The sequence below is a fragment of the Megalops cyprinoides genome, chromosome 14 (assembly GCF_013368585.1).
Source record: "Megalops cyprinoides isolate fMegCyp1 chromosome 14, fMegCyp1.pri, whole genome shotgun sequence".
NCBI classification, from domain to species: Eukaryota; Metazoa; Chordata; class Actinopteri; order Elopiformes; family Megalopidae; genus Megalops; species Megalops cyprinoides.
The window spans coordinates 29,865,348-29,885,467 of record NC_050596.1 but is presented as its reverse complement, the minus strand read 5'-3'; the positions used below and the strand labels follow the sequence as shown (position 1 = coordinate 29,885,467).

At 40.6% G+C, this 20,120-nt stretch overlaps 2 protein-coding genes and 1 long non-coding RNA gene across 4 annotated transcripts; 2 read left to right on the top strand and 1 right to left on the bottom strand.

Moving 5' to 3' along the window:
• Window positions 1-1,458: 1,458 nt before the first annotated feature.
• LOC118788681 lies at window positions 1,459-7,111 on the bottom strand. Its single transcript, XR_005005423.1, has 5 exons — window positions 7,036-7,111; window positions 5,969-6,088; window positions 4,577-4,723; window positions 3,469-3,579; window positions 1,459-1,972 (listed from the first exon to the last, which is right to left on the bottom strand). It is a non-coding gene; the product is annotated as an uncharacterized LOC118788681 (long non-coding RNA).
• Window positions 7,112-7,538: 427 nt separating this feature from the next.
• On the top strand, window positions 7,539-12,320 carry ccdc173 (coiled-coil domain containing 173). Its single transcript, XM_036546063.1, has 9 exons — window positions 7,539-7,728; window positions 7,893-8,101; window positions 8,754-8,927; window positions 9,155-9,360; window positions 9,577-9,733; window positions 10,042-10,181; window positions 10,567-10,759; window positions 11,078-11,242; window positions 11,916-12,320. Exons 1-9 carry the CDS (start codon window positions 7,668-7,670, stop codon window positions 12,267-12,269), a joined length of 1,659 nt encoding a protein of 552 aa, XP_036401956.1. The 5' UTR covers window positions 7,539-7,667; the 3' UTR covers window positions 12,270-12,320.
• A 2,123-nt stretch (window positions 12,321-14,443) lies between these two features.
• Window positions 14,444-19,803, top strand: prkra (protein kinase, interferon-inducible double stranded RNA dependent activator). 2 transcript variants are annotated; one of them, XM_036545317.1, is made up of 8 exons: window positions 14,444-14,592; window positions 14,925-15,100; window positions 15,471-15,552; window positions 15,669-15,747; window positions 16,446-16,548; window positions 17,194-17,288; window positions 17,675-17,837; window positions 18,230-19,803. In XM_036545317.1, exons 1-8 carry the CDS (start codon window positions 14,534-14,536, stop codon window positions 18,385-18,387), a joined length of 915 nt encoding a protein of 304 aa, XP_036401210.1. In that variant the 5' UTR covers window positions 14,444-14,533; the 3' UTR covers window positions 18,388-19,803. The 2 variants fall into 2 exon arrangements, with proteins under 2 accessions (XP_036401210.1, XP_036401209.1); XM_036545316.1 differs by having other exon boundaries at window positions 16,431-16,548.
• The last annotated feature ends 317 nt before the right edge of the window (window positions 19,804-20,120 follow it).

Genomic DNA, 20,120 nt, shown 5'->3' with positions numbered 1-20,120 from the left:
CAGGTCCTTTATAGCGATTGGTTATCTGCTGAAATTCAAAACACAATGCTTTGTTTTGCTTGTTTTGAGGTTTAGATAGTTTAGTTTGCACCACTGGGAGAACTTGTCCACTGTGGACTGGAGCAGGCCATCAGAGTTTGATGTGTCAGAAATAATCACGTCAAAAAAAAAAAAATAACAGTCATTTTTTGCAGTCATCTGTGTGGAGTGATAAAAGTACTGGAGAGAGCACTGGTTGCACTAATGACCCAGTGTTTTGAAGAAGTGGTCCTTCATTCTGACCCTTTGAGGTCTGTCTGTTTAAAAAGGCATGAAAAAACACTGTCTCTGGTGTTAGTGCCACAGGCCAGAAGTCATCTGGGACAGTAGGCCAGCTTTTCTTTGCCGATGGGCATGTGATGGATGAGTTCCACAGTGTAGGTACAAAGTTTTCTCTTCGATAGTGATTGGATAGCTCAAAAAAGACACCTGAGAGCTGTCTGGCATGATTTCAGTAAATGGCTGTTTAGGCTGTTCGGTCTAGTGGCCTTGTTCACAGTTACCTTTTTCACAACTCTCAACTTCCCCAACACAACCTGCAACACAATCTTATCTTCACCATGTGAAAACGATAACAGTTCATATTTACAATGTATTTGCTTTCAGAATTATAGTTCTATATGCCTACAATGCAGATATAATATGCATCCCAATTTAATAAATGAATAAATACATATCACTGATGAATGTCACTGATTTGTTATAATTTAATATCAGAATGAATACTTTACAAAATGCATATCAGATTGATTCAGAGCTCATCTTGCATGGTTGCATGTAACCTCTGACCTGCCCTGTCTCTCTACATCAGTGTGAGGAGTCATTCTGAGCAATGCGATACAATGGCAAATCAGTTCTTATCCTGGTGCAGCTTTGGAGACATTTTCCACTGCATAACTCCATTGTGGTTCTATGAATTACATATTTTGATCAAACAGTATACAGCTGAAAATCTTATACACTTTTAAAGATATAAGAAAAAAAATTATATCAAGAGTAAAATACATTGTCAAATCTTGGGTCTACAGTGTTAAAACTAAAACACTGCCAAACAATTTCTCTCTGTAATTCAACAAAATGGGTTACTCTGCCTGGTAGAGAAAAATGGCACCATCTGCTGGATAACGTGGCAACATAAAGCAAATGAACTAGTTAACTCGAGTAGCCCGTGGTATATCCGTTCGATTACGCCAGCTTGGCATCCAAGGAGATCGTTTTAAACACCTTAGCGGTATTCACTTGCTATCCTGACACAGACCCTTTCAATTAAATGAAGCAAGCAGAGACGTACATTCAACAATAAAAACACTCCATTTATTACAGTCAATAACAATACATTACCAGAACAGGAAATATCAGTTTTGATAAACTGTTGGTAAAATGGTATTACCTGATGGAAATAGTTATAAGTCACCCTGTTTAAAATAGAAACTGCATTTATGTGAAACAATTGAGTGTAAAGATTAATAATGCTAGAAGTATTACAATTTTCATAATTCAACCTTTTGACAACATTTAAGTTTCAGTAATTGCGGAAATGCCCACACATCATTTCTGTCAATCAATCCTACAGGCCTCCCACACAACATGATCTAGCGTTGACACCTGGCTCACAGAGGGATATAGGAGAGAGGAGAGGGGTTGTAGAGTGGAGTGGAGAGCCGAGTTGGTGAGGACTGTGAGGTCAGACAGGTAGGAGGGGGAACAGCAAGGCAGCTCCCTGCTCAGTATAAGAGGATGAAGGAGGCCAGAGACACCAGCAGCAGGTGGAGGTGGAAGCTCTGCTCAACAGGCAGGGCGCTGTTGCACAGGTTTCCCTTGCAGCAGTATATGTTAAGTCCAACGCCCAATCCAACTTTACCTCTCAGGGTCCCAGCACAGACGGTTTGGGAGGCACATCCTTTGTTTGTATTAGTCTTGTTACGATCGGTTGCTTTCACAAAAAAAAAAAAAGGAAAACTTTGACTCTGCAAATACCTACAGCAACAAATTTCCCTTTGTGTTCAGGTCCTGCTGTTAGTACTTACTTCCAGGGTTGGGGAGTAACAGAATACATGTAATGGCGTTACGTATTTAAAATACAAAATATGAGCAACTGTATTCCGTTACATTTAAATTGATGGTAATAAAATTATGGTTACATTTTAAAAATATTTAGATTACTGAAGGGATTACATTGGATTTTTTTTTCATTTAATGTTTATTCAGTTGGAAAATCTATCAAATATCTCCCATATGCCCCACATGAAAAAAAGAAGAAAAAAACAGGCAGCCTGCCTGACTCACAAGACAGTAGAATGGAGAGTGAGACAGAAAGCAACCAGAGCAACGCGTTTATGTCATGGAAATACCGGGATGATTTTACTTTCAAATTTGGCAAAGGTTGCAACTTAACAGTACGATGCAAGCTGTGTTTGCCAGCAACCAAACTGCTATCCACTACAAAAGAGTCAACCTCTAACCTGAAGAAGCATCTTGAAGTAAGTTCTCTTTTTCATTATTTAAGATAGTATTGATTGCTAGCTAGCTATCTTGCATAGTTTGGCTGCAACTGGATTAGCTATTCAGCTAGCTAGTAGGCTAGTAGGTATAGTATTAAAGCTAACTGGCTAACAAGTAGATACAGTGACAAAACAAGTGAAATTTCACATGTTCAAAACTGTGATTACTCCAACAATTTTACACTACACATATTATACATTAAATTGTTAAGCAACTTTCATAAAATGCTTTAAATGTTTTTTCCATGTGAAATGTTACCATAATTAAAAAATATAGACTGTATTTTATGTATTGCAGTAAAAAAATCACTCAGGTTTAGCTATTTAGATTTTGACATCACTTGGACATACTGTAGTTCGTGAGAATCACCCAACCAGTATATGCCACGTTTACACTTTCACTTACATACTTTTAAAAATTAAAAACACAGTGTTCAGAAAGTAATCCAAAGTATTTAGATTACATTATTTATCTTGAGTAATCTAATGGAATACATTACAAATTACATTTTAGGGCAAGTATTCTGTAATCTGTAGTGGAATACATATTAAAAGGAACCCTCCCAACCCTGCTTACTTCATTTTCATCTTCTACAGATGAAGGCTACACTGGTGTATAGTATTGTAATGTAAGCAAGCAGTAACTATTATCTTTACAGAACTCATTATAATAACTTACTACGATGACACTGGTTGTCTCAATTTATGAAGAGGGTAAATTGACACATTGAACTCAATTAACCCTAACCCCAACCCTACTCATTCACTGTTTTTAGCTGCTATCTGATCTTTCTACTGCCCCCCACAGCCTGGGAGGCTTCAGGACCTGCAACAGCAGCAGCCTCACAGACAGGCACAAGCACAGCACTGCTAATCAGCCCAGGTGCTGGTCTTTCCCTCACTGTCTCAAGTGGTCCAGTGAACTTACCTGAAATCGTAATGCAGTGATCTTCTATTCCACGGCACATCTGAATAATTGTGCAGTTATTTTCGAAACATTCAAAACACTGCTTCCCATTCAGTGATTTATCAATCAGTGCTACAACAGAGAACCAAAAGAATAAACAAAATGTAAGATCTGGATTTTTAGTACAGTGTATTCAACCGTTTGAAAAGGGTTACATAGCTCTGACCACTGACTGAGACATTAGTCAATCAAAATTATAAGGATAATGGCCGACATTCATGTTCAATTAACTGTCATGGGCACCTCATATGATCATCATTACTGTCAATCGCATGACTTCTGCCAGTTACTAAAAGAACTGACATAAAGACAAACCATATTAGGAAATCCCATAGAAAGGAGCTGATTTGTCTGCTTAGGCAGAGAGCCACACTTTCCTGCCAGCAGTTTGTTGCAGGCTGGACTCAATGTACTGTTGCTTGCTATCTGTCAGAAATGTCCAGTCTGGCAAAACTTTACAGCTGAATATAATCCATCAATGGAAGGCCAAGGCCTGGGAGACTCTGGAAGACTCCAAATCTCATCATTTCTTTCAGTATTTTTTTCAATATTCCCTGATTTTATAGTTTGGTTCAGTCCTGCAATTATATTGACCAATTGCTTTCTTAGAAAAAAAGTTTAAAAGCTTTTCATAATTCAGAAATGAATTAGCTATGGCCTCCCAAGAACACTTATCCCAAGTGCAGACTGAGCCAAACAGCCCAGATCTGACCCCAGCTATGACCGTTTGCTACCAGTCCACAGAGACAGAACACACTGGCTTTGTTACGCTGGGGTCGGGGTGGGTACGTCAGCCAGGTTTTCCTCACTGCACCGCTCTCAGCACCCTGCAACTTACTTAAGCACTTAGAACATGCTCAGATGATGCCTTGGAGATGTGCCTATCCTCTAAATGGCATCTCATTCCTGGTGCACTGTGGGACTTCTAGTGCAAAAAATGTACACCTTGACATACATACGTTATATCTAGCCTAACATGCAATTAGCATGCAAATGATCACAAATGAAATCACACAAGTGATGAAAAATTCTTGCAACTGAGTATGTTGCATATGGACTGCATATTTACCTGGGGGATCCCGATTTTGGCACAAGTCTGTTCCACAGCAGTAGGTATTCACAGTTGTCCTTACATTCTGAAGGCTTAACGAACCACTGGCACATTCAGCAGGAGCTGCACATGTCTTCACTGTTATTTCAAGTGTCTTTTGACCTTCTGTAGACACACCAATGGATGGTCAAAGAAATTGCAAACACCTAAATGAAAATCATCACTAAACTACTCTGCGTGTCAAACATGCAAGACTACTGTCTCCATCAGGGATTTTTCTCTTCTTTCCAACCCAAAAATTAAACAGTAACATCTCTTGGCTTTAAAGTTACATGTACTCTAATAAATTGTACTTTAGGATTTGTATACCTTTAAAAACTCTTGTCGCTGACTTACAGCGAAGACACCACGTTATAAGTGTTTGTCATGATAACAGTATGTGTTGTGTTCCATAGTTCTCCATTCAGTGTCAAAGAACGACAGCCGTGTTGGCCCTTATGTTGGGTACATCTGCCCAAGCCATGTGATGGCAGACTGCTTTTGTAAACACAATATTTCAAACTAGAAGAGACAGAATATCATAACTGTTGCTTGCCAGCATGATAGCTAGCAATGCCATGTTTTCTTTCTATGTAGCTAGGATGATAGTTTGTAATCAGCAAGCTCTCTATGAAGTAAGTGTAACTGAAGTAACTGAACAAGGTGGGTAGCCACTAATTCCAGGTGCATCGAGGAGTATGCTAGTCTGCACTACCCAGTCACATTAGCTAGCCATCATGTCAAAAATCGCACACATTAATGCCGTAATTATCATTGACATTAGCTGACCAGCTAGTGAGTTAATACTGGGTACAGTGACTACAGTAAGATGTACAGCTTCGCAGTAGCTGCTCAGTAGATATCTGTACAAAATATGCTGGTAGTTAGCTAGCTTATTACTATTTACATAGGTAGCTACTGTACACATGGAATTTATTACTACAACTCCTCCTTTTTAGTTTGCTCATGGAGCTGGCTTTATTGGTGATTCTGTGTATGCATCCAAATGTGCCCTGTTCCTTTCTCTCCCATTCTGTGATATTTGGGTAGGTAAACTTCCCGGTCCACAAACCTCAGTGTTTCTACCTCCATCAGACTCAAAGCGAAAGATACAGATACAGACCTTGCAGCTCCTTTTTAGCACAGCAGATAGATAACATTGCCTGACACAAATAGCTCTCCTTAATTCTTTTTTTTTTAATGATATTCTCAATTTAAATACTGCCTCATATTGGGTCTATGGGTCTTGAAATGTTATTTTCAATTCATATTGCAAACTGCATGATATCAGGCGAATCACTGAACATACCCAGTTTTGTCATTCAGTCTTATCCAAGAACAGAGTAACGCTCATGATAGTTTATAACTTACCCACAAAGTTAGCCACAGTCGTGCTGGCACATCTGGTTAGCTTAGCTGGACAAGTCACCCGAGCAGGTGTGCATGGTTCTGGACCCATGGGTATACACTCAACACACTGGAGTGGGTATGCTGACAGATGTTTGAATTAAGAAAGAAGGTACAGAGACACACAGTTGCTTTCAGGAGATGAACTCTCATACACACACATGAAAGACTCTTGCACACACACCCATACAGTTGACTTGCACACGTACAGTTTAAACAGTTTTAAACTTAAAAAAAAAATCAAAATTCAGTTCCTCAAAATGCTTACTACCCCCTTCCTTGATTGCTAAGATGCACTGTCGCCTTCATTGTTTCACTTCACTGTTTCGATTACACCTACTTTCATATGCAGTACCGACCTAACAAAAATGAGTGGAAAATGTATTTGTATTCTCGTTCACATTCACTTCCTCGTTTTACTTTTTTTTTTTTACCCTTTTGGGAGTAATTTTCATTCGACAAACATACATTATTAGATATTATTATGTTCATTATTATACTTTAACAGACGCAAATTGTTTCTCATGCGTTACATGACAGTCTTCCTCAACAGGTACTAGGGAAAAAAATCGACAATTCAGTTAGGATTACTTGGTTGCAATTTTTTTCCGTCGGCATAGTGAGCCCCTGAAATGGACGATTCTTTAAAGACCCTTAATCAGTAAAGAATATAGGCAATATTTTTCGATAAATAATGACGAATTATTGCATTAATGTTGTCGGCATTACTCACGACGTTATTATCATCATTAATATCTCAAGAGCAGCCAAAGTAGTTTAATGTGTAATAATATTTGTACTGTTCTAGCAGTGATTTTATTATACACCTTTGGCAAAAAATATTGTGCCATGTAATGAACCATACGTATTAAAAAGTGAACACGGATAAACTGTATTACATATCATTTTCAGACCATATCGTGACCACATTTACGACCTTGGAAATTTCAGTATATTCATTGCAATTTACATTGTTATTTGACTTGTCCTTACAACGATAACAGTATGTAGTCAAAATATCGATGCTCTACCTTTGGAGAATAGCGCACACGCGAGGACGAGCGAGACCGCCAGTGCCATCACGCTCTGTCGTTCTGTCCGGTGAATCGAAGTAGAAGTCTACTCCCACTGCACGATCACCTTTATACGACCGCACACACACACACCCATGCAAGATTTGCACTCATGCAACCGAAACACCCTCATAAACACACTTCCGGAAAACCTGAAATCTACTCGCTGTGCACACACCAGAAAGAGAGCAGGAACTGGGCTGTTGCTTACAGCCGAACTGAGTCACCAACAGCCCATTTAGATTCATTTGTAATCTAAAATTGCTGTACAGTGCTTCATGAATTGACCCATGCGAAGCCAAAGCCCAGCCTACTTTTTGCAATGTAATGCAACGAACGATTTCGTCCCTTTTTAAACTTCCCACTTTTCCCCAACAGCAAATGAAAGGTTGCACCGAAGTAGAACGCAGCCATGGTGACGCAAATGTTTTTCGTTGCTTGGATACGGTGGAAGGCAACGATGGAGTTTCGTTCGAATCCGAATTTTTGACTGGTGGAATTCCGCATTAGTATTCGTTTTGCAGGGGTACTTGCATTCAAAGAAGCTACGGTATCTCAGAGGAGAAAAACCAAAATAGCGTCAGGTGAAAATGACCACCGTTTCGCCGTCCGTTGTACGGTATGGACGGAGGAAAAGCTCCAGCAAGGATTGTAAGTTGAGTATCAAGGCAGTATCGTTAATTACCCAGCTATTTCGGCTAGCTGTAGCCAATAGACTAGATAGTGTTGGTTTATTCTGTATTCCATTTTGTCATACATTTCTACATTTACCACTGCTTCTTCCCTTTTGTCCTCTACATGTTGAACTACAACAGTGCATTCTAAGGAGGACACAGTTACCCCTTTGCAACTTCCAGACCTCCGTCAAGTCACAGTTTTGCCAAAGGCCGAATGGCTCCGGATTCAAGACAACCTGAACCATGTCAATAAACACCACGAGAGCCTTCTGGAGACTGCCAAACAGCGGCATGCTCTGCACTTGCGTTCCAAAGAAGTGGTGAAATTCTGGTCCAATACCATTGCGGTGAGTAAGTGCTGACGAGTCCAGTTCGCCCTTTTCATTATGTATCAGAAGCCATACCAGATAAGTTTATAGGTGTTTAAACCTAGGTTTATAGGTGTTGCAGAAATTAAAATTAGATAATTAAATCTATTGTCACCTTGGCACACCCTTGCGTTTTCATTAGTTTGTACATGTCGTCTGTATTTTGTCTTGAACTTCCAGAATCCAGTCTAACTCGGCTGTTCCATTTCATATTTCATATGTCATTACGACGTGGTCCACGAAGTTCAAATTTCATTCCTTCTTCTTTCAAGTGTATACTCTCTTTGTCGACAGTTGGCAATTCGCAGTCATTTGCAGCTAGAATTTCCCTTTTTGACAAACCTGCTTTAACACAATAGAACATACATACGAGTGAAAATGACGCAGTGGAATAGGTCTCATGCATGATTTCACAAGGAGTCGTGGTGTAAGAACCCAGTTTTTTCTTCTTACTTAAATGAGTATTGTTGACGTCTTTGCCATGTAACATCATGGTTTTGAATTTCTGACACTGGAGATCAGTTTGGAACAAAAATTTGGAGATGAATTTAAACCTTACCCAGTCTGTCAGCTGAACCTATAGCATTAACACCTTCATTTACAATATTCCAATTTGTCATTCATTTCACAGGGCCAAAGACAAAAGAAACTGGAAGCAAAAAAAATCAGAGAGGAGATTGAAGAGGAGGAGAAGAAACGGATTGATTTAGAGGAGGCCGAGTACCGGCAGCAGAAGAGGAAGGAGGCCATTGAAAAAGCCAAAAGCCAACAGTATTTCCAGACTGACCGAGTGAAAGGATTTCATGTTTGTACTTACTTCATTATACGTTTCGGGACAGTATTACAAAGAGCTCAGATTAGTTTAAAATTTACACCACTGGTGTGGCAAAGACACAATTACCTTTCGTGATATAATGTATTAGACAGCACATATAAACAATACAAAAAGTCTTTTTAAGGAAGGTAGAGTTCTGACATTTTAATCCAGTTTTTGTGACTTAATTGGCGCTGAAATGTTCTGAATGTCTGTAGAGCGCCCTCTTGCTGACAGAGGTCTTGAAGGAACGGGAAGCTCAGATCGCGCTGAAGCAGAAGAAGGCGAGTGCCTCCAAAGACATAGACAGGGACATCGTGGCCAATCTGAAGCTGAAAGACGAGGAGGCCTTGGAGCAGCAGCGGCAGAAAGCCTTGCAGAGGAAGCAGATGAACAAGGTCATTGCGGAAGATCTGAAGCAACAGTAAGCATGAACCATTTCATCCACTCCTGGCGCTTGGCTGATTGATTAACATGATTAACATGCAGAAAGTAGTCAGTATAAAAGTAGACATTTATGTAAATCATGTAACATCCAGAGGATTTTGTGTAGAATAACAACAAGTTATAATTGTCAGTGAATGCTGACTGAGCCTCTTTAAAGAGGAGGTGTTCAATAACGTTGTTCTGGATTTGTTAGGATGAAGGAACAGGACCTCGTTAGAGAACAGGAGAAAGTGGAAAGCAAGAAAGAAGCAGAGGAACTCCAGAGGCTCAGAGAACTGTATGAGTGGGAGAGAGGCATGCATGAGCAAAAGAAGCAGGAGGAGAAGAGGAACATCATGAAGGGTCACATGGTGAGTGATTCAGGGCACAACCAGCAAATCGGTTGCCCTCTGGACTGACTGATTTTATGTGGCTGCTTTGTCTGGAGATGTGACCCTTTCAAACATGAATTTATACGCACTTTGTTCTTTGTTTTGCGTAATTACAGTATGGTTTCAGTTCCAGTGCAATACTTTCCTTTTTTGCTTGGGTATCGGCCAAACTCATGATGATGTGTAGAGGAAAAAAACCCTGCACTCTGAGTTTAGGAGAAAGTAACAGGGCAGTTTGACTTGGATGTCCTTCTGAATCTAACAGTTTTAACATTTGTGGGTTCAAGGAGCACGTGTCCAACAGAGACATCATCAGAGCGATAGAGGCACAGAAACAGGAGGTGGAGGAGGAGCAGCGGAGACTTTTTACGAGCGCAAAGCAGAAAATGATGAAGATGAGGAAGGAAAAGGAGGCAGAGATGTTTGGGTAAATCACATGACATGAACCCACGCGTTATATGAATATGAATATGAATAATGAAGACTGCACAGTGTGTTCTGATGTAGAGGGGCTCATGGGTAATAAAAGAACGCTACCATCTGTAAAAGTATTCCTCTAAATTAGTCGTTGAGAAGCCACTTAGCCCGCTGCGCTGGAGATCCAGGAATAGCTGGCGTAATTAGCCAAGCGTCTTTTACAAGTCACATTCCGCCACATGAATAAGAAGGCCACTGCTTAGAGCCCTGCTTCTGGGCGGCCATATTGACTATCCACTTTTTTTGAACAGTCTAAGCAACCTGTGTTTCCACTTCATGCAGCCTCGTATCTCACGAGTGCAAAGATGCCAGGATCTCTCTCCCGTTGTTATCAGAGAGGTGCAGAGGTACAGGGAGGCCATGACAGAGAGGCTGGCAGCGCAGTTGGAGGAAAAGGTCAGCAACGACGAAGAGCTGATCGCCCAGGCCGTAGCCCAGCGGGAGGCTAGGCTGGAGCAAGAGAAGAAGGAGGAAGAAGAAAAGAAGAAGGCCATGCTGGACTCCATCGCCGTGCACAGAGAGACCACGGTAAAAATGGACGAATACGACAGCACTCCTCTCGCAGTTACAAAACACAGAAAGAAGCTTGTAGAGAAAAGCAATTTTGTGAAATAAATAACTGCGAAACATAAGTTACAATTAATAAATAAGAACATTGATGATTTAATGTTCTATCTAATGCTGATTTAATTTCCCCAAACCATAGAATGTTTCACTGTGTATTCAAACCTGCTCCTGCACGGAGACCGCCTCTACTTTAAAGCCATAAAGGAATTTTTCAGAAAGCCCTGTAAGTCTTGAAAATCATTGTGCAAAGCCCTTTCTGTGTGTAATGTTTCATTTCAGCAAAGAGAACAGGAACAGAAGGAGAGAGAGGAAAAGCAGAGAGCTCTGGAGATGCTTCAAGCCAAGAGAGAGGCTGACATAATCTTCCTGGAGAAGCAGCAGCTTAAAGCACAGAAGAGGAAGGAGGACTGCAGAGCACTGCAAGACTTCTATGTTCACCAGATGGTAAAAAACATTTTTTCTTTTGCTTGTCAAATGCATCTCTTTCATTTTAAATTATGAGTCCTGTCAGGCAGACTGTCATATGGCTCAGATATAATCTTAAAATAGTTCTGTTTTAGAAACAGAAAATTAAGGAGTTAATGTGCAGCAATTTCACCTGAGACAGAACCAAGCTTAATGAATTAAGCTTGCAGTGGAAGCAGAGGTGGGGCCTGGGCCTAATGTACACTACAGGACAGATGGACCTGTTTATTGTGAGCTCTAAATAGCTAATAGCATAACACACTTTTGGATGTGTCCAGCAAGTAAGATCACGGAAGTGAGACAGTCTAAGATTTTTCAAAACTGAGCCATCACTAGGAGAGGGTAGAAATAAATAAAGTTAAAAAAAAAAACGTTTTAAGAACTGCTGGGTCTACATTGGACCATTACATTTTTATTACTCTATAATGTAAAGTTTCTTGATGATTGGACCCCAAGTCATAATTGGAGTCACTATATGTAAGATGGTGTTGATAATGATTTGATAGATGCATAATCTTCATAATTTCTCATCTGAGGAATGTGGCAGCTCCAGTTTATTACAAACAATGAAGTTGCTCGCCTTAAAACCCATGTGTTGTAAAACAAGAGGAATATCAGTGCAGTTTCTTGATGTCTTGCATCCGTTCTTTAGGCTGAAAGACGTGCCAAGGACCAGCTTACGAAAAAAGAGCAATTGGAGTTTGATGCTAAAAACGCAGATCTTATTGCTGAGGAAGAGAATGAGTTCCAGAAGTACGCTGAGGGGGTGATCCAGGCCGCTGTGGAGGCCAAGAAAAACACCCTTCCCCTGCGCAAAGCTGCCAGGGAGGGCATCGGGGGTGGGCTGGGTCCTATTTTTGGGGGGTTGAGGCCAAGCTATCTGGTTCATGACAGCACTGGTGTTGAAATGCCCAGATATGTCTCCAACACAACTCAAGATATAAAGGGATTATATGAGACTAATGACATCCAGCAAGCAAAGAAAAGGCTGGGTTTTTCATGGTGAGGGATAAAATGATGTAAAACACTGACCAAATTATGACACTTGTGGTTCAACCAGCAGGTTTTACCCTCTTTAGCGGAGACAGATATGAAACATAAGATCAGAATTCACAAGAGGTAACTGAATTGTAAAGAAAATGATGAGGACGGAGATGTTTTTAATTTGAGGTGATATCTACTTTTCCACTAAGTAGTCTTTCATATTTAGACTTAGCATTAGCCAGTGGTGTCCTTTGGATTCTCTTATATAAGGTTTGTGCACATCGGTACTTGACACAAGTGCATTTTTGAGCTGCACCTCCTCAGATTTAACAGTTTGAGCATGTTGAATGTATTCCCTACACCTGCCACCCAAAGGTACCTTTAAACCACAAGTTCATGCTCTGAACATTTTCTTTTAATGCAGGGATCAACTCATCAGCCTCAAGATACTGCAGTAATACACCAAAATACAAGCAACATGTTACATGTTGTGATGTGTACATCGCATGGCTGATAAACTGCAATCAGTGATGGAAACTAAAACGTCTTCATATTCCCTAATTGTGTAGTTTTCATCAACAGCAATTTGATCAAAACATCAATAGCTGGTGGCTTTGTTGAAATCCAAAATGTGTTGACTTTTCAATAAAACAAAACCTGCACATCCTAATCTTACCTCTCATGTGCAGGAGACCTTTAGTAGTTGTCTTAATTGGTTTTCATTTTAATCTCACATTTATGACATGTTCTTGAGGTACCCTGTCTAATTACTTCCCATATAAATGTCTTCAGCAACATCTGGTGGTGTAGCAATAGAATGCATCATTGTAAACTTGTGCAAAACATGCAGCCCTGCAACCAAGAGGTTAGTGGCTTCATTGCCACTCATAAAGAGTGATCCATGTATATCAATGTTGATCTCTTGTGTATACTGGTGTTTTAGTCTGAAAAGGGGTTTAATTAAACAACAAAATTATTAATAATGCTGATACTGTGATCAGTGATCAGTGCTGAATTTACAGCTCAAATTGTGTTGAATTTACAGCTCAGTTAAATCAAATTACTGGAGCTCAGATGGAACAAAAATGCTTAGTGTGAAAGTAAGCAAGCAAAAAAATGAATTTTATGTCTTCCATGTGTACATTGCTTTACTAACTGGTACTGTGAATGGATTTCAAAGGAACCTGAATGTTTTCCAAATGTTGGAATCTACATGACAAATGCATGGCATGACCTAACATTTATGAAAATCTGAGAAGGTCATGGAATACCCTGTACACTAAGTAACCTCCTGTCATTTTTATATATGAGTTTTATCCCACAGACAATACATAACACATATCTCCTATGGTATGTTGCCTGTCTTATCTGAAGTTAATATTATGTATGATCAGTTAAATTTATAAGGGTATAGGGTGTCCTTTAGTAAAATATATGCTATTGATGTCAAAGCTACAGAGCCATCCAGATCTTGAATGTGATTGCTGTGCCTCTTACCCATCAAAGATTGGTAGCGAAGGCAAACAAAAGATGTATAATGGTTCATAATGTAATCCTATCAGGACAAAGAGTTTTCAGTCCTTCCAGTTTAGAACTGATTCCCCTCTCATTAGACTGTCGGTAAGGTGAGCTGGGAAAGATGGCAAGATATGAAATGAGATGGAAATGCGATTAGATGAAAAGAACGTTCATTCTCAGATATCCTTATCATTCTTATTACTGCTCCTTTTCATAGATGCACCCCAGTGCATACAAATGAATGGTACAGAATATGTCCATATTATTATCTTAGTGAAAGTTGAATTTTCAAGCTTGTATCAGTTCAAACTCAATAGTGTTGGTTAGAAGGGGGTCTTCCTAAGAACACTGAACCCCTTTTCATTAATACACTGTTTTCTGCAGCCAAGTATATATGTGTCATACAAATTGGTGCATTTCTGTGGTATCAAACCCAAAACTCATTTGTTTTAGTTAGAGGGGTCCTCCGCAAAATGTTCTTAAAAGCTCTATATGTCTCAGTTTTCACACAGACACACACACACATACACAAAGCACTAAATTCCGCCTGTGAATGAGAACACGTTCATAGCAGTTTATCGAACAAAAAAAAAAAAAAAAAATTCAAATAAATAACCCGGAAGTACTCCCTGCTGTCGCTGGCTTGACCCCAGCTCGCTGGAAACGGTGAGAGTCTCTGGGAAACAGTGTTCCGTCAGTTATAATTGAATCTTGAAGACGTTGTTGGTTGTGGTAGATAGCTTGCTAGCTAAATAAAGTTAGCTTGTTATGTCTCAGGAGGGGTTTCCAACTGCGGCCGCCAGAACTATTCTCAACCATAATTCCAGGTAGGTTGTACACATACAGTCAAGCTCTTCGTCAAGTTCAAAACTACCTAGTCTAGCCAGCTAGCTAGCGAGCAAGCTAGGTTTGTTTACATTGATGTGTTAGCTAAACAGCTAAACGTATACTCTGTGAGTTGTTCACAGTATGTTGCTGCAGGTAGCTAGCCGGTTAAAATGCACTTAAACATTTATTACGTTGAAATAAATTCTTATGCTCACATTTTGGTTGTAAAACTGCTTCCTGTAATGTTCAGGTATGAAATGTAGTTAACGTTAGCTGCCTAGCTACACGTTTCAGACTGAATGCATTCAGATTGCTAATGTGGTGCACACAGCCTAGGCTTGGAAGTAACGCCGTCTGTTAGCCCCGGAAAAACGCCCATTCAGATTCTGCATGAGTATGGCACAAAGACCGGACACCTGCCCGTTTATGTCATGGAAAAGGCCGAAGGAGAAGCTCATCGTCGAAGTTTTGTTTTTAACGTCTCAATCGGAGACGTGACCTGCACAGGTGGGTTACGTCATAGCTTTTAATATCGGTGTTATACAGGCATTTAGAATTATTGTCTGTGTACAGCACAACTCAGGCTTATGTCACGCATATGACCTTACTGTTGTTCATAAATACAATTTAGAAGCAAAAATAAAGTCCACTGGAAAAAAAACCTAATTGTATTTTAAGAATTGCATAACTGTTTTTTTCTGTCCAGGGCAACAGTGCAGTACAGTATCCATTAAGTCATATATAAGTGCATATACGCTGTTTGGGATAAGTAAGTTATTTGAACCCCAGACCCTCTGATTGTTGACCCAACAGTCTATCCTTTAGACTGTGTCTGTTTTCGGATTTTATGAGCTTTGTTTTTTCCCTGACGTTACAGGCCACGGGTTGAGTAAGAAAGCCGCAAAGCACAAGGCTGCTGAGGCTGCCCTCAGCGTTTTAAAACTAGAGCCTGGACCAAAGTGAGTTCCGCCGCGTCTGGTTTTATATTAAGTCGTGCACCTAGCAAGATGTGCTTCTTTGTGACACAACTCTCATCGCTGTCCTCTGTCCCCCCCCCCCCCCCCCCCCCCTACAGCCATCAGATCCCAAATGCAGCAGACAATGGTGTTGAGGCAGAGGCTCAGAACCAGCCCAACCCCGTAGGGATACTGCAAGTAATTCTACAGTTCATTTTATTTAAAAGCACATTTTTTGTGTTATAATGCTAGAATAACTAAAGTTTTTTAAAAAAAATGCAAATATTTTGTGTGCTAGTGCCACAATGAGATGGAACTAAAGAAGAGTCAGTTCACTGAGACCGCTGTTGCTGGAGCCCTTTTCTTGACTTGTCTGTTTTGCAGAATATTCATGCATTCAGTGTACTCTTCAAGTCTTATAGGTTGACATCAATAGTCATTTGTTTTTTAAGGCTAGAGCATATAATCCAGAAGATATTCAACAAAACCTTTTTATCAGACTAGTTGTTTGTTGTGGGGCCTCTGAGAAAAAATGTCTCTCCAGTCGTAATTGAGTCTTGAAGACTTTTTGTGGTTGTGGTAGCTAACTTGCTACCTGAATAACCGGTTTGCTTGTTATGTTTCAGGACAAGTTCATAGCTGTGGTCTACTCTGAACAATAATTCCAAGTTCATCATTCAGATTGTTATGGATGTGTTTTTGCATTTTAGTTGTATCCATTGCTGTTTAGTTTTGTGGTGATGCATGAGTAAGAACTGGTTTGAAAAATACTGCGCTCATAAGACTCGTACTATCCATGTGCTTTCAAAGGAAATGTAAAGAAAACCCTGCTCTGTGTGCTGATATTTGTATATCTGCTGGATACCGTCTGCCCCTGACAGGAGCTTGCGTTGCAGCGAGGTTGGCGTCTGCCCGAGTACTCGGTCTGTATGGAGGCAGGCCCACCCCATCAGAAAGAGTTCACCGTAACCTGCCGAATGGAAACTCTGGCAGAGACAGGTGTGTCACCTTGCCTGTGTCACTGGGGTGTCGGTTGCTGTATGGACACTCTTTATACAGTGAATTCGAAACAACTGTTTAAAGATGAATGAAAGACATGCTTGAAAAACTCCTTTATTCCTGACTCTATAAACATAATGATCTTAAATCACTAACATCAGTAGTAGTCTTTTATTTTTGGGTTGTCTGCATGGGTTACTTTGATGTCTGATCTGATGTTTGTTGATGTCTGTGCTTTTATTAGAAATAGTACAAAGGTACCATATGTATGTATATATAAATACGATGGGCTGAATGTATCCATGCTACATAGAGTATACTGAATGCATATAGCGTAATTTTGTATAAGATTCTGTCTGCCCACCGGATTTTCCGCTTGGACACTGAAGACCTATTGTATTGTATATTGACCTGAAGATCTACGAGGTTTTCTCAAGGACCTAAAGACGTTGTATATTCTTGACCAGTAATTAATGTCCATTATCTCCACACACACCTGGAAAAAGAACCATACTGTACCATTTCAGTGGTGAATGATCATTCTACGTGACACTGACCAAGAGAGATCTAGGTGTGCAGGATACCAGGATGTCACCCTATGGCAGTTGATGACATGTTGGTAAGAGCTTTTTTGTTTCACTGCAGGAACAGGCAGCTCCAAAAAGCAAGCCAAGAGAGCAGCGGCAGAGAAGATGGCCACAAAGCTGCAAGCACTGCAAGGCTGTCTGGACAGGCCATGGGTCTGTAAAAGTCCATTTTGTTCTGGCCTATAAAATGCAGGAGAAGAAAACACTTCATTCAGCTGTCTGTTTCAGTCTTGTTGCAGGCTAAGGAATTTTGTTTTGCCTTTCTTACATTATAATACATTACTGGCATTTAGCAGATGCTCTTATCCAGAATGACTTACATAGACATAGGTTATAGTTTTTTTTAACAATGTTATCCATTTATACAGCTGGATATTTTACTGGGGCAATTGTGGGTTAGGTACCTTGCCCAAGGGTACAGCAGCGGTGCCCCAGTGGGGAATCGAACTGGCAACCTTTCGGATAAAGTTCCTACTCCTTAGCCACTGTGCTACACTGCTGCCCCGGTGTAAGGACATATGTTCATCAATCGGTTTCAGGCATTGAAGCCCACAGTGAGGTTGGAATGTTTGCGAACGTCTTCAGGAGAGAAGCTCTCAGCGTTGAGAAGGAACCCCCTCAGCACTCCCAACACAGACTATGTGCAGATGATGCTGGAGTTGTCTAAGGAGCAGGGCTTTGAGGTCACTTACTTCGACATTGGTAAGCCCTGTACATTTCTGGCACACCCTGAAAAATCCTGTCAGTTTCCTCAGTGTCTCCTGTAGAAATTTGACTTGTTAAGGAGCCAAGGGTTCCAGCTTCCCTGGAACTCTGGCCTGTTGCTTCCCACAGACATCAGTGCTGCCCACACTTTATGACCAGGAGATGGTGTTTAACTGCAAACACTGAATTTTAAAAAATACTGTTTTCTCTTAATGGAGCTAACTTTTTGTTGTTATTGTTCAGGTGGTATGCCACAAGTGGCAAGAAACAACATTACAAAATAGCAATTTTAGCCCCCTTTCCCTGAGCCAGTGCATTATTGGTGATCTGGTTCAGGCTCACGGTAAGAGTGCAGTATGTTGGCTGAGTGCCTGTGGTTTGTTGGGCAGACGAGCTGACGGTGAACGGGCAGTACCAGTGCCTGGCGGAGCTGTCCACCGTCCCGGTGACGGTGTGCCACGGAACGGGCATCTCCTGCAGCAACGCGCACAACGACGCCGCGCACAGCGCACTGCAGTACGTCAAGATCATGGCCTCCGCCAAGTGAGCGCATCGGAGAACACCGCAGACAATCACCTTCACCTTTACTGTGCAGGTACAGTGGGAACTGCCCAATCCTCGTGCAACCAATAGGAAGAATACAGAGGCTAAAGAGAACTTTGGTCTGTCCTCTGAAAAAAGAGAACATTTAATGTATTTATCCAGTTAGAGCTTCAATTTAATTATCTTTATTGGAAACATGTCAGAACTGCTTAAAAAGGAAACACTTCCAGCACACGGTGACCCTTCAGGCCCATAGAAGGCTGGTTTTATAAACACGGGGGCCGACACCCAGGCACTTTCTCTGGGTTTTATATTCTCCCTGAACTCCTTCAGGTGTCCTTTGGAAGCAGCATGTTTCTGGCCGTCATGTGAAGCAGAGAGCGTGCTGAACTTTACAGTATGGCCTGAAGTGTAATGTTTGGGGTAGAATTGCAATATGCTTTAATATTGGCTGGGATTTGGCAGTTTTGGCATGTCAGAACTTTATTTTGTTGGTGGGCCGCTGGGGAGTTATATGATGGCAAGTGTTCTGTATGTACTGGCTTTAAGATGCTGTGATGCCTTTTAAAAAAAGATTACGTGGCCTTGTTGTCCTGCTACTTGATGTATGAATATGAAAGGAAGCTTAGAAAACAGTAGAATCAAATATCAGGACATGGAGAAGCGCTGGAGAAACGGCTCGTGTTCAAGAGGCAGGTTTTTAAATTGACTTGTGTACTATGTGTGGTTGTTGTACACCCCTTCACTGGCACAGCGGATTTTGTGTTTCATTGTTACATGCCAGCAGTTGTGGAGGAAATGGCACATACTGCCACCTTCACATGTCAGTCATGAAATGAAAGTTGTGGCTCTGTCTGTGGTCCATGTCCCTCGGGTTTGTCACCGGTACTCATTGTTGCATTTGTTTGGTCCTCGTCCCTTTTTGTACTTTGTACAGAATAGGAGTGATCAGTCCCTGATTAAAACGGAGAATGCAGACTCGATATACCATGATAACCATTCAGTGCGCTGCAAAGCATTTGCCACAGCAATACCTAATGAAGAACCTGAACCAATTTAAGGCAGCCTCACTTTGAACTGAAAAATGTATAATTTGCAATAATAAAACTGACCCGGTCCCTTAAATAGGAGCCAACTTTTAAATGGATTTGTTATTAATAGTTCGTGCAAGCTGGCTGAATATTACCGCTTTGCTGTAATGAACACCACAAAGTTCAGAAGCAGATGTGCCCCAGCGCCTTGTTTTATTGAATTTGTTTTGGGCGAGTATTACATTCTTAAAACCTTATAAATGGAAGAATTGCTAATAAGTGTGACTGTGAATGCCCAAGGCTGTGTGGAACTGCCCTTATATGCAAGAGCATTTTGGAAGCTTGATATGTGCTTTACAGTCTGTGTTCATTTATTTTAAAGTGGAGCCCATGACAGCGTTTGTTTTTTGTTCCTTGTTGGAAATGTTGTTCTCTTTCACATTCAGTGGCCCCGTACATTTGTAAGTACAATGTTACATGTTATAATCCACTTTCTTAAAGGAACGTGAACTTAATGTAAATACATTGTAATTATGCGTGTGGTTGTCTCTTAATGGAAAGTGGGACTGAAATGTATTTTTTAAAAATAAATTATTGGATAAAATGTATTTCACCAATTACTGTTTGTTTCAGAGATTTTAACAAAGTTCCCTTAATTCAAAGACGCAGATAAACTTGAGAAATCACAGATGAAATCTTCAACAAC